Source organism: Electrophorus electricus, chromosome 3 (genome assembly GCF_013358815.1).
Source record: "Electrophorus electricus isolate fEleEle1 chromosome 3, fEleEle1.pri, whole genome shotgun sequence".
Classification (NCBI taxonomy): domain Eukaryota; kingdom Metazoa; phylum Chordata; class Actinopteri; order Gymnotiformes; family Gymnotidae; genus Electrophorus; species Electrophorus electricus.
Window position 1 is genome coordinate 10,245,001 of NC_049537.1, and position 13,561 is coordinate 10,258,561.

Consider the following 13,561-nt stretch of genomic DNA (forward strand, 5'->3'; position numbering starts at 1 on the left):
TAAGTAATTTCAAATTCGATTTCTTATTGAAAGTTTGGTGGAACCAAGCCAACCTTGCCATGTCCCTCAGTAAGTGAGCTGTTAAGGCAGAAGCGCAAGTAAATGATCATGCTAATGTCAATACGTAGCAGATATGCTTATAGCATATATGGACAAGGTGGTCACTGAGGTAGCAGCCTTCTAACTGGATCTGACTCGGATGAGCACAGTAGCCAATCAGATCTATCTTTTCCAAGCCAGTCGCCATCTCATGCACTGCATGGCAGGCTTCCATGGTCACGCGCAGTTGTTAAATAAATTATTTCTCGTTAATAATGCACTACAATAACTGGGCCCAGGATCGCAGCCCACAACATCACGAAGCCTCTCCGCATAGCGTTGGTGGAGATTTGCCATCAATGCCCGGCTCCGGCTGTTGGACTACGTCAGTAGGAATCCGGATGTCCGCATACGTCTGCTTGAACAAATCCATCTTGTTTTACAGTACAACTACGAGGGCAATGACATCAGTGATCTGCCTGTGGACCTCTCTGTGGTTTGGAACGGGAACTTTGTCATCGACAACCCCTACAACATAAAAGGTAACTTTGTGGCTCAGTGGGCATCCCGGAACGTCTCACCCTGAACAGTGGCCAGGCCCCGGCTGCGAGCCTGTGGGTCCTGCAAGAGTGTGCGCAGGTGTCTCATGCCCTGCTGTGTGTGCAGCCCACTTGTACAAGTGCTACGCTCTGAGGGACAGCTGTGGCATGTGCCTGAAGGCAGACCCACGCTTCGAGTGTGGCTGGTGCGTGCACGACAGGAAGTGCTCGCTCCGGCAGGAGTGCACGCCACCCGAGCACACCTGGATGCACGCCTCGGCCGGCAACAGCCGCTGCACACACCCGCGCATCACAAAGGTGAGGGCCAAAGACGCACCCACCCACCCACACGCAAGCGCATGTCTGTGAACGCCTGTGCAGGTGTGTCTGTGCTTGCGTGTGCTTGTGTGCCAGTGCATGCGTGTGTCTGCGCATGCAAGCGTGTGTGTGTGTGTCCTTAAGGTGCTTGTATTTATGCATGCGTGCATGCCTATGTGGGTGTGTGTGTGCGCATGCGTGCATGCCAGGAACAAGCAGCCCATGTGGCTAACTGTCAGGATTTGGGGTGTGGGCCCTGGGCCATCTGTTGCTGTGTGTGACAGTTGCCAGGTGATGGTTGCTTAGCTGGACGCATAGGTCATTGTTACTGTCCTAATCGACCACTGATTGTTCACACTGATGCACCGTAGCTTGTCATATATCTGTCAGACATGCTGTGTGTGTGTGTGTGTGTGTGTGTGTGTGTGTGTGTGTGTGTGTGTGTGTGTGTGTGTGTGTGTATTTTATGCATACATTTCAACCACAGACTGTTCATTTTCTCAAGCTTTGCAGTGAGCCATGTTTCTGTTGAGCCTGATTCTCTTCCTCGTGGTCCTACATACTTCCTCTTTGTGCTTAAGGATTTACTTGCTTATCCATTCTCCCACTAATTAAATATTAACTGGTGGAATATTTATTCACTGAAAAATCCCTCAGTTCCTGCCTATTAAACTGCTCCATTGTTCTGTGTGTAGCGGTCTGCAGCACTGTGCTGTTAGTTGATGGATTACGTGTTAATTTGATTAGGCGCAGGAGAGGGAATTTACTGGAGATCATTGGCTTGGCTTTGAGGATCTTTCCGTTAGAAGATCCACAACCTCACCTCTCTTCTCCTCCCCTTCCCTCTCGTCCTTTCTCCTCTCCTCTCCTCTCCGCTGTGAGAAGCTGTTTGTGTTCTGATTTTTCTTTTCTCCTGAGGTTGTTGGTAAGTGTGATTATCAACTGATGAACTTCTCTCAGATCTTATAACACTTAGAACACCCACAGCCCCTGATTCAACGCCCACATTCCAGGTTTCCAACCCCTTGTCTCACACCACATTTACTTACACATACCCCCCCCCCCTCCCTTCCTCACCATCCCGATTTCTGTTCTGCCACACTGACATCCTCACAGGTTCTGAGGCGGTAGTTACGGCAGGTGAGAGAATGGATGAGAAGCCGTGTATTCAGGAACTGAAGGCAGGAACTGAGCTAACTTTGGGTGGGGGTGCCGGGGGGAGGGCTCATAGTTGAGGCGCAGGGCCACTGGCTCATTGTTCCAATCGTTTGGTCTGGTGATGCAGCTGTCCCCGGAGACGGGCCCGCGGCAGGGCGGCACCCGCCTCACCATTGCTGGAGAAAACCTGGGCCTGCAGTTCCGAGACATCCAAAACGGCGTCCGAATCGGCAAGGTGGCCTGCCAGCCTATAGAGGATGAGTACATCAGCGCTGAGCAGTGAGTATACACTCTAACCATTTCCTTCTCTCTTTCTGTCTGTCTGTCACACAGTTAAGGGTGTTTTCACATAGACTTCTTCCCGAATAAACAGAACTTGGTTCTGTTAACGTGAACCTCAGGTGATTTTATTTTCACAATGCAAGTGCACTTTAAGAAGTCGCCTTTCCGATCCCCTTTAGCACTGATGAGATCTCAGAGCGCACATTCACCTCACAACTCCTTCAGAACTGACCCCATCTGTGAGTTGTGTATTCAAGGCAATCACTTTTCATGCCAATATCCTCAAATGATGAAGAAGAACCAGTACATACATGACCTAACTGGCAAAATACCAAAAAGGTTTTTTAAAAACTTAAGGAGACAAAACCATAGAAGGCACATTTTTATGGCAGAAATACCCAATTCCACGTGCAGGCATTGTTGTCACAAAGATTGTCGTAGTATATAGCAAACCTTGAGGTTCGCTGTGAATAAAACTGCAGTACGGCTTGGGGCCTCTTTGTATTCACAGTGCATGCAGAGCCGCACGCGAACCGTACAAAGACCACCTCAGGAGGCGGCCCAAGTCCCATTTGTTTTGGTGACCGTTTAGGGGGCGTCTGAGTTTTGTTGAACTTGTTCACATATGCAAAAGAAACCATGATTCAACAGCCTTTGAATCCTAAAACGACCCATGTGCAAAAATGCTATAAGTATGTGCCATAAACATGGGAACGTTCAGTCTCAGCCTGCTGTGATGTGGCCCGGCGAGATGGGGCAAGGGGTTAAAGGTCACTGTGGTTTCGCAGCAACTGTGGTCTGAGATGGGCCTGCTGGGAGCTGCACTACCCCTTATGGTGTCCTGTTAAGACCAGTACTTTTAAATGAAAGTGAAGTTATACGCTGTGCGTGCATGTGCTTGTAAGTGAGTGAGTGAAAAGGATTGTGTACAAGAGGTTTCTGTAAACTCACTGGATCTCTGAAATTCATTTGAAGGAAAACTCATGGTTTAAGATCATATTTATGAACCTCCCCTGCTCTCTCCCCCAACACACACACACACACACACACACACCCCTTCCATTCACACTTCATTTCGTCCTGCAGTTTGATTATGTAACTGAGTTTACCCTTACATAAATCAAACATCTTGCAGGCATTCACAAAACCACAAACATGAGTCAAACAGGAACAGCCTTTATTGCTGAATTGTCATAGTGTAACCCCCCCTTGGAATTGCAATGTAGAGATGCACGTCGCCGTGGGAGCGGTTGTCGTGACCACCTGTGGAGAGGACAGGCAGGGGAGTTAATAACCCACGATGGGAGGAGGAGGTGCCCCAGGGAATAATGGGAAGGTTGGGTGTATTTCATTAATCACAGAGATGCTGATACACACACACACACACACACACACACACACACACACACACACACACATATCCACCCACTCACACCCACACACACACACTCCGCCCAGATAATTAACCCTGCAGAGAGGCTCCATGCCTTGAAACAGAAGGTCCAGCTCGCTGGTTCTTTCTTTGTGGTTGTGTGTGGCTGTGTGTGCGTCAGTGAGCGTGTGAGAGAGCATGCGTGTGTGGGTGTGGGTGAGAGTGTGGGTGTGTGCGTGTGTGTTGGAGACTATGCCCTGAGGTACTGGAGCAGCTTAGCTGTGCTCTCCTCAGTGTCCCGTCTTGCTGCTCCATCACTGCTGAAATGGGTTTTCATTAGAGCAGTGGAGGCCTTAGGCTACTTCCAGCTCTCACATCTCACACTCATCCATACATTCTCAGCTATCACTATCTCTCGCTCCATTTCTCCCTCTCTCCCTCCCTCGCTCTGCCATGACAGGATAGAGGAGCAAAGTGAATGTCAGATTGAAAATCGAATTGGAATTAAAATGTAAATGTTTTCTCTCTCTCTCTCTCTCTCTCTCTCTCTCTCTCTCTCTCTGTGTGTGTGTGTGTAGGATCGTGTGCCGCTTGGCAGACGCTACAGGCTATCGGGTGCAGGAGGCGCAGGTGGAGGTGTGCGTCAGAGACTGCTTACCCGAATACAGGGCCGTGTCTCCCAAAGCCTTTACATTTGTGGTGAGTGGAGCACACTTGTTGGCTGATCTTAAAGCAGATATTGTCATGTGTGGATTGATGACTCATGAAGTTCACACTGTGTGTGCGCGTGTGTGCAGTCTCCATATTTCACGCGCGTGCTGCCTTCTCGTGGGCCCCTTTCTGGTGGGACAAGGATCACTATCCATGGCAGTCATCTGAACGCAGGCAGCGCTGTGGTTGTCAAGATTGGCCTCAACACCTGCCACTTTGAGAGGTAGCACTCCCCATCCGTCCTCTCCCTGTCTCCGTTCTCTCCTCCTTTTCTCTCTTTCCCCCCTTCTTTACTCTCTTTTCCTCTCCTCTTACCGACTCCGTTTCTCCCACTCATTTCTCTCTCGTGGAAGGAAGCACTCCCCTCTTCCTCCATGGACCCCACTACTGACACCTCTGCCCAATGCAGAGCCCCGTCAGTTTCTAGCATTTAATCTGCACTAGGTGATCTCATCCGAACCGAAGCTGTTTCCTGTGGTCTAATTACACTTCCACAATCCAAACACTTACCCTTCCCTGCACAAACACACACAAACCTCATATCTGCATCTCCACAATCCACCCGATACATTTAAGGAGTTGCTAGTTTGTGTGTGTGTGTGTGTATGTGTGTGTGTATGTGTGTGTGTGTGTGTGTGTGTGTGTGTGTGTGTGTGTAAAGGGGGTTCATTGGCTTATCTACCCTCTACATGTTATTTTGTCTTCCTCTCTCTTGCTTTCACTCTCTTCTGCTGCCTTCTACCCCTTGCACTCTATCTCCTTCTTTCTCTCTCTCTACCTCTCTTTCGCTGTCTGTCCCTGCCTCCCTCTCCATGCTCACTCATTTTCTTTCTCTCTTTGCTTGTGACAACAGTCTTGTCAAAATATGTGCAGAACTCTGTGGGCTTCTCAGCTGCTTGTTGTGAAAATGGTTGCCTGGGTAACACAGTGCACGAGAATCAGTATAAGAATTCTATGCGCGCGCGCGCGCGCGCACACACACACACACACACACTGAGAGACACACTTACTCTCTTTTTATCTGAATCAGGAAGATGAGCAAAATGTCTCGCTTTTGGTTTTGCTTTACTTATTATACACACCTAAAAGTTTACCCCAACTGGGTTGCAATGCTGTTCTGGGACATATAGAACACACACACCCGGCCCCACACACACATACACACACACACACGCACACACACGTCATTTGTAGCAAGATGTTTGATACGCTCCTAAGTAAGACAGACTGAAGAGTTTGTTGGGGTGTGTAAACGCAGGCGCAGCGCCAGGGAGATCGTGTGCATCACTCCAGCAGGCCTGGGCACCGGCGGCACTCCTGTCATGGTGGACATCAACGCAGCCGAGCTCCGAAACCCGGAGGTGAAGTTCAACTACACGGACGACCCCAGCATAGTGAAGATTGAGCCTGACTGGAGCATAGCCAGGTACACACACCCCCGCACCCGCGAAAGAAGGGACGGGTAGAGAGATGGACAGACAAAGGGACGGATGGCTGCGTAAATCAGCGCTGCTTCCACAGAGCCGAACAGGCGCGTGGAGAGTGAGCGAGGACATGCGTAACCTGCACTTGAGGGCAAAGCCTTGAAATGCTGCTCCACCCTTCTGTAGAACACAAACACACACACACTCCAGAGACGCTCGCCCTGTCTCTTGAGCGTATTCCCCCGTGTGCATATACGTCCGTGAGTGTGTTTGCGTAAGAGCGGGAGAGAGAGGGCGAGAAAGTGAAAGCTCGAAGCCCATGTCTCCAGGGATCACACCGACATCAGAATTGACAGACAAAAATGGCTTTTGGTGGGGCCGTGCCCCAAAACGGGGGCACACGACCAACCTGAAAATGAGAACAAGCATTCTACAGCCAGAGAGAGCACAAGCTGGTATTGAACTAATGTGAAGGTGTAAAGTAGAGAGAAACTGTGTGTGTGTGCGCGTGAGAGTGAGTGAGTGAGAAAACACTAGCCTGAGGGGATAACCTCTTTTGGCCCCTTTTATTGGCCGCTGCTATAAGCCCATTGGAGCTCGGTTTTGACTGACAGCGAAACAATGAGTTTACTCCACTAGACTCAGAACAACTCGCATTTCTTGCTGCCTGTACACATGACACCGGTTTCATGGACAAGGCAAGTGTGAGCCACCAGAAGCCAGGCTGTGCCCTGATTAGGACCAACCCACATCCCTGTGTTCTACAGGCTCATGTATTACTAATGACATTACTCATCAGTGATGATCACACTCGCTGGGCCTCCGCCCACGTTAAACTATGATATATGTAGTAGATATGACTCACCAGAGAGTGTGAGGGACAGGCTAATGCCTAATGAAGGACTATATTTACCCATCTAATTACCTAGCTGAAGGTGTGTGTGTGTGTGTGTGTGTGTGTGTGTGTCCGTCCATGCACGTAAGGTTAAGTAAATGTTAAATCGCTGTTTAATCACATTTATCGGTAACTGGGGGCTAATTAACTCATTAAGACGTTTCGTAGTGCCCCCTCCGGCGACCCGTGTGGGTCGGAGTCTAATTGACACGCAGCGCGGGCAGTGCCCCGGCAGGCTGCTAGTGGGGCTAGGGAGAGCAGCCGAGTCATCTGCCCCCGCCGTGCCCGGCTGCCCCCCACGAGGCCGCGGCACCGGGGCTGGGCCCCGTGCCTTTGACCGTCCAGGAGCGGCGGCCCCAACCAGCCGCTGATGGACCCAATTAGCCCCTGACGATCCAGCCCCTGCGTGTGCCGCAGGGCGTGTCTGCTGGCCACTCTGCACTGCTGCCCTCGTCTTCAGCTCGCAATTCAATTTCGCATCGGTTCAGGTGGCCGTGTAGGCACGGCCATATTTAGTTACTCTATTGCCAAAGCATTATCGACATTACAATGAAATGTATTAATAGATTCATGAAGGCTTTCGTCACTCCCTCTCTCGTTCCCTCTCTCTCTCTCTCTCTCTCTCTCTCTCTCTCTCTCTCTCTCGCTCCGCTCTGCTAGATAAATTTGACTTTAATGCTTTTGAAATGGCTAAGGCGTTTGTGTGGTTAGGGAGAAGAGGGGAGTGTGTCTGTAGCCTGCTGTTCTCAGCAGCAAACATGGGATATAACAGTGGAAGAACAGGTCGAAAAGAACTGATGATGGAGGCTATAAAGAGCTTTTCTCTTTTTACCTTCTCTCGTCATCTCGTTTATTTCTTCAAGTGGTGGGACTCCACTGACGGTCACTGGCACCAACCTGGCCACTGTGAGGGAACCTAAGATGAGAGCAAAGTACGGGGAGGTCAAGGCCATCAATGTAAGTGTTTTTTACTCACACACACACAGCACTGTAGCTTCATGTATCTGTGTGCAGGACTGTCTCATATGTGACTGGGACTTTAGTCCCACTTGTGACTAAAGTTTCCTCTTGGTACATTCCAAATACCACACCCCCAGGAGAAGGACACACACGGCGTTATTAAAATTTTCACACCCTGCCTCTGGCTTGTTTGTGCAAGTGTGTGTGCATCTGTGTGTGTATGTCTGTATGTGCGTGCGTGTGTTGTGCATGCATATGTGTGAAACTTTCACACGCGTGTATATACACATACACACACACACACACACACACACACACACACACACACACACACGAGTGAGATGCCATATCTCCTTTTAGAAGGTTAACCTTTAAAATGTCAGGCGCTGAAGGAAGGTCTGGCCTTCCATGGTGAAGGCCCCCTGCTGGACGCCCATGGGGCTGTGCCAACCTTTCTACCACACCACCACCAACACATCACTGCGGCACCTCCACTCCACCTACTGACTCTACTCTCTCTCACCTTTCTCCTCCTGCCACCTTCCTCCCAGCAAGCATACACACACACACACACACACACACACACACTCACACACAGTTTCTCTAAACGGAACCCTCTCACTCTCGCTCTTCCCCTCTCCCACCCGCGTAGAACTGTACGGTGGTCAACAACACGGTGATGGTGTGCTTAGCTCCGTCGGTGGCCGGCTCGGACTCCGGACGGGGTTTGCTGGAAGTGGGCAGCAGCCCTGATGAGATAGGCTTCATCATGGACAATGTTCGCACACTGCTGGTAGTCAATGAGAGCTTCACCTACTACCCAGACCCTGTGTTCGAACCCCTTGGCCCCACCATGCTGGAGCTGAAACCTGGGTCCCCTCTTATTCTCAAGGTAGGAGCGTGCATCTGTGTCTCTCTGTGTCCGTCTCTGCTCATCTGTGTCTGTGTGCGTGCGTGCGTCTGTGTTTCTTACACTTGTATGCTCGAGTTATGTTCTGTGCATATATGACTTCATTGTTATACACACAAAGAAGGGACAGTTTCACTATACAATGATAACTGTACAGTCAAATACTGGATACATTGCATTTTCTGCCAGCCTTCAATAAAAACACTAAAGCTGGATGAAAAAAATCATTAAGATTAAAAAAAAAAAAAAAGTAACAAAGAATGACTAAAGTTTGAGGAGTATGCTTCATTTTAAATGAGAATTCCCTAAGACCTCAGGTGAACATTAGATGATATTGATTCAGCTCTTAAGGAACTTTTATTCATTGCGATGTTTTTTTCCCTTCATAATCCAACGTTTGAGCTTCATCTCGGCTGGCTGATCTGGGCTCTTCCGTCTTCGTCACATCAGTATCGCCCTCGTTCAGGACAGCGTCCACACACATCAAGCACTCAAGCCACGGCCCTTATCAGTGGTGGCTAATCCATTAGTTCATTAGTAGAATGTCTCTGAAGATGGCATTAGACACGAAGCCCTTCAGATGTTTTTTCGGAATCTGGCATTGCAAACCTTAGTGTCCTTCGCCACCACTGATAGCATCTAAAGGACTGCTTACTCTCTGCATCTGTGTACGGCTTGCCTTCCGGTTTGCCCGTGCTTTGGCTCATCTCCTCAGCAGGAACACACCTCCCTCCCCCCTCCCCCGTCTCCCTGCTTCAACCTCTAAGCTCTTTATTTGAAAACCAGTAGTGGTGCTTTTAATAGAAATGTTGTTTCCCCCCCCCCCCCCCCCCCCCCCCCCCCCCCCTTCCCTGAGCCAATTCAAAAGTAAATACCATAGCAAGTAACACCATGACATCCATAACCAACTTTCTCTAGTTAAATCAAACTTGATAATGAAAGCTTGTTTGATTACTGCCTTCCTGCCAAGCACAGGCACCCCCTCTCGCCCCACACCGAACAGAAGAGCAGCAAATCAACCCAATTCCATTAAATAATTGCAGATAAATTAGATGTGCATCAGATTTTCCGTGCAATTAATTTTTCTCCACTTCGTCAAGGCCTCCAGGGTAATACATGAGGGGTGTGTGTGTGTGTGTGTGTGTGTGTGTGTATAAATTAATATATGCATGTGTGTGTGTGTGTGTGTGTGTGTGTGTGTGTGTGTGTGTATGTATGTATGTATGGGGTTGTGTGTGTGCATGCACATGTCGCTATTTCTGGCTTTTATTTACACGTTTAATTGGATCCCCTCCGGTGGTAACTATCTCTGCACACACTGCCATGCAAACCTTTCTGGTAGATTCTGCCCCGAGGCCTGCTTTCCCATAAGCCCCCTGGAGAGCCAAGGATATTGGATATTGGCAAGCTGACTGTATCCATGAGACAGAGAAGGAGAGAGAGAAAGAGACAGTGAAAATGTGCTTCTGTGTTGGTGCTGCACTGTTGCAGTGCCTCATGTGTGTTGGACTCCATGCGATTAGCCACCTCTATATCCATAGCATATATGTAGGCAGTAAATGGCATCAGTGACTGCAGTGTGCTCTGCAACAAATACACTGCTGAGCTTAAAAAGGAAAAAAGGTGTCACGCATAACGACTGGCCTGCATTACGTTGGCCAATAGGAATGATATCCACTGTAGTGCACAAGTGCCTTCATTCTCATTCTTACTAAGCACGAGCTAAACCCACAGCAGTAGCTAGTGAGTTGTCATCATTCAATATCGATCGATCGATCCAAAGACTGCAAAAGCAATGAAGGAACGTGGTGATTAAGTAGGTTACCCTGTGCTGGTATGAACACGTGGCGGCTGGCGAGGTGCTGGACTGTTTTAGTTCAGAGATGCATCTGCTTCAACACCTGCTGTGCCCTGACCTGAAACTCAAAGGTGTACAAAATCTGTGTCTGACTGCTTACTTTACTCTGCACATCTGTCATTTGCTGCGTTTCATAATAAATGTTGCAATGCCTTCATAAGCGCGCGTGTTTGTGTGTGTGTGTTTTAGGGGAGGAACCTTATCCCGTCGGCTGCTGGGAACGCCAGGCTGAACTACACTGTCCTGATAGGAGACGAGCCGTGCGTGCTGACTGTCTCCGAGACTCAGCTGCTGTGCGAATGGCCCAACCTCACAGGGCAGCACAAAGTGACGGTGGGTTTGCCCCGCCGGCATGCTCTCACCACGCCTCTCGCCGCTCCCAGCGTCCTCAACCACCCCCCAAAACACCCCCCCCCCGTCCTCTCCCCTCAGGCCGTTCCCAGCACGATGCTTCGGGGTACAATTTGATCATATTTCTTCTCTTCGTTTACATTAAAGCAAATTTGGAATAGATAGTGCAGATGCACAAATTGGCTCAGGGCTAGGCTCGTAAAAGAAGCGGCTTCACACAGCCTGGAATTACTCAGCTGTGTTGTCCATGTCACTGGATGAAACATCTCCAAACTGTACTTCATAACCTGCATGGTACATCAGAAATATAATACACTGGTGTACGGGATTGATGTAGGTGTATTATTTTTCCATGCTACCCCATCAGAATACTCCCTAGTTCTCCTTTGTGAGGGGCCATTCTAATTTTACATCACATCAGCCTCTTTTGTTAGATGATGATGATCTAAAGCTCAGGACGTGAAGAATGGTGTACTTAGATGTGTTCCTGGCGCAAATGGGAGGTGATTTTGGCTACAGTGGTTGCCATGCGTTTTACCTAAATGACCTGCCCCCCCTCACTCTTTTCTGGCACCCTAACTTTCTGTCCCCTCTATGACGTATTTGAACGCTTCCTTCATTGTTGTTTCCTACTGTTCAACCTCATCTTCATTTTCAGTTTGCCTGCGTGCATTCTGAGTGGTTGGGCCATTCTTTGTCTGCAGTGGTTCGTTGTGAGGTTGAGTTTTGTTTACAGCCCGTTATGATTAGTGGACTTTCAGACAGGCTGATCTATTTTTACGGTGTATTGCACTCTTAAGATGGAGATGGCCGCCTCCACGCATGATCTCCATACATTGATTTGCTTCATAAGTTGTAAGAGAATAGCATGCTGCAATTTTTCCCAAGCTGTCTGCTCTCCTTGTGTGAAGAAAAAAAGAAAAAAGTTGAGGAGAGCGAGAAAGAGAGGAGCAAGAGCGAGAGTGGAGCAGTAAGAGTGAACAAAAAAGACACCCCCTGAGACACGCAGGCCCAGATGTTTGTCCTCGACCTATATATTCTGACCTATATATACTGTGTGAAATAGCTGATCAGCTAGCATGCTTTTTCTCTCCTTTCACCTCCCATGCTGTTTTCTCTCTCTCTCTCTCTCTCTCTCTCTCTCTCTCTCTCTTTCTCTTTCTCTCTTCATTTCTCCCTTTCTCCCTCTCATCCACACAGCTTAAATAGCGTGTAAGAATTTGCTTAGCACTGTTAGCCTTAGGGACACACCTCAATGTCTGCTGATCTCACACTAGCCAGTTTAGTCATATATTGCATGGTGTTCAAGCAATAATTGACTGCATTTGGTTCTGTGTGTTCATTTATATATGAACTACCTGTTTGGGGGGGGGTTTTGTTTTGTTGTTTTTTTTAAAGGACTGTGAACTACAACACAGTTAGGATGCACTAGTGCTATACCTAATATAGGCTTCTGTGGTTGGGGCTGTTTAATTGATGTGCACAGTATGGAGGTGTGAGGTCTTAGTGGGTTTAATGGGAAAAGCTTTAGTCTGTGTTCCTGGTAATTACAGCTGTTAACAGGCACTTACTCCAGAACGCTCAACAGAGACATTAGGCAGAAACACTGAAAACGGGGGCGATGCCACACCTGACGCATGTAGAAAGCATGCATGCATTCCTGTTTCCAGCTATTGTTTATCAGTAAGACACAGGTGTGTGTGGGTGTGTTTGGTGCAGGTGCGTGTTGGAGGTTTTGAGTATTCCCCCGGCACACTGCAGATCTACTCGGACAGCCTGCTCACCCTACCTGCCATCATCGGCATTGGTGGAGGTGGAGGCCTCCTCCTTCTCGTCATCATCGTCGTCCTCATTGCATACAAGCGCAAGTCGCGCGACGCAGACCGCACACTCAAACGGCTACAGCTGCAGATGGACAACCTGGAGTCCCGAGTGGCCCTGGAGTGCAAGGAGGGTATGGCAGCCCCTGCATCTCTCACTCTCACTATCTCTCTCTCTCTCTCTCGCTCTCTCTCTGGATCTCTCTCTCTCTAGATCTCTCTCTCTCTCTCTCTCTCTCTCTTTGGATCTTTCTCTTTCACTCTCTGGATCACTCTCTCACATTCTCTTTGTCTGGATCTCTGTCTCACTCTCTCTCACACTCTGGAACTCTCTCTCTCTCGCACTCTCTCTCTGGATCTCTCTCTTTCTCAAGCTCTCACTCTATCTCACACTCTCTGGAGCTCTCTCGCATGCTCTCTCTCGGTTGCTCTCGCACACTCCTGCCTCTGTCTCTCTTGTGCTCTCTTTCTGTCTCTCTCGCGCTCTCTGTCGCACTCTCTTTCGCGCTCTCTCCTTTGCTCTCGCGCTCTCTCCTTCCCCTCTGGGCATATGCACTGCTCAGTACTAACATTGGGTCAAGGATGACAAGTTGCACAGGCATGCATTTTTTTTTTTTCCGGAGCATCTAATTTTAGTGATTTCTACCAGGATATAAACTGTTCTTTAAAAAAAGTTGCTTACATCAGCTTGATGTGATCTTAAGAAGGCATCACATGATGACTTGTGGTTCTCTGGTGGCATCAAGTCTCTCTTACGTGGCACACCATATTATGCTTGTGGTCCTATTGACCGTAATGCTCAGAACCCTCACCTCCATGTGTGTGTGTGTGTGTCTGTTCCGATGCACTGCCCTCGCCCGTTTCCCAGTCCCAAGATCAGGCGTGCGCGCGCACACACACACACACAAACAGGCATGAGGGATG

General features: G+C 48.9%; 1 protein-coding gene across 1 annotated transcript in view; it reads left to right on the plus strand.

Annotated features, from left to right (window-relative positions):
• Positions 1-13,561, plus strand: part of plxna1b (plexin A1b) — a gene marked incomplete at its 5' end in the record, with an annotated part of 98,135 nt that overhangs the window by 68,955 nt on the left and 15,619 nt on the right. The window contains 10 exons of the mRNA XM_035524095.1: positions 485-581; positions 706-896; positions 2,182-2,333; positions 4,287-4,407; positions 4,506-4,642; positions 5,678-5,845; positions 7,602-7,695; positions 8,351-8,590; positions 10,656-10,799; positions 12,537-12,771. Of these exons, the coding sequence (XP_035379988.1) occupies positions 485-581; positions 706-896; positions 2,182-2,333; positions 4,287-4,407; positions 4,506-4,642; positions 5,678-5,845; positions 7,602-7,695; positions 8,351-8,590; positions 10,656-10,799; positions 12,537-12,771 (1,579 nt within the window). The remainder of the gene's footprint in view (positions 1-484; positions 582-705; positions 897-2,181; positions 2,334-4,286; positions 4,408-4,505; positions 4,643-5,677; positions 5,846-7,601; positions 7,696-8,350; positions 8,591-10,655; positions 10,800-12,536; positions 12,772-13,561) is intronic.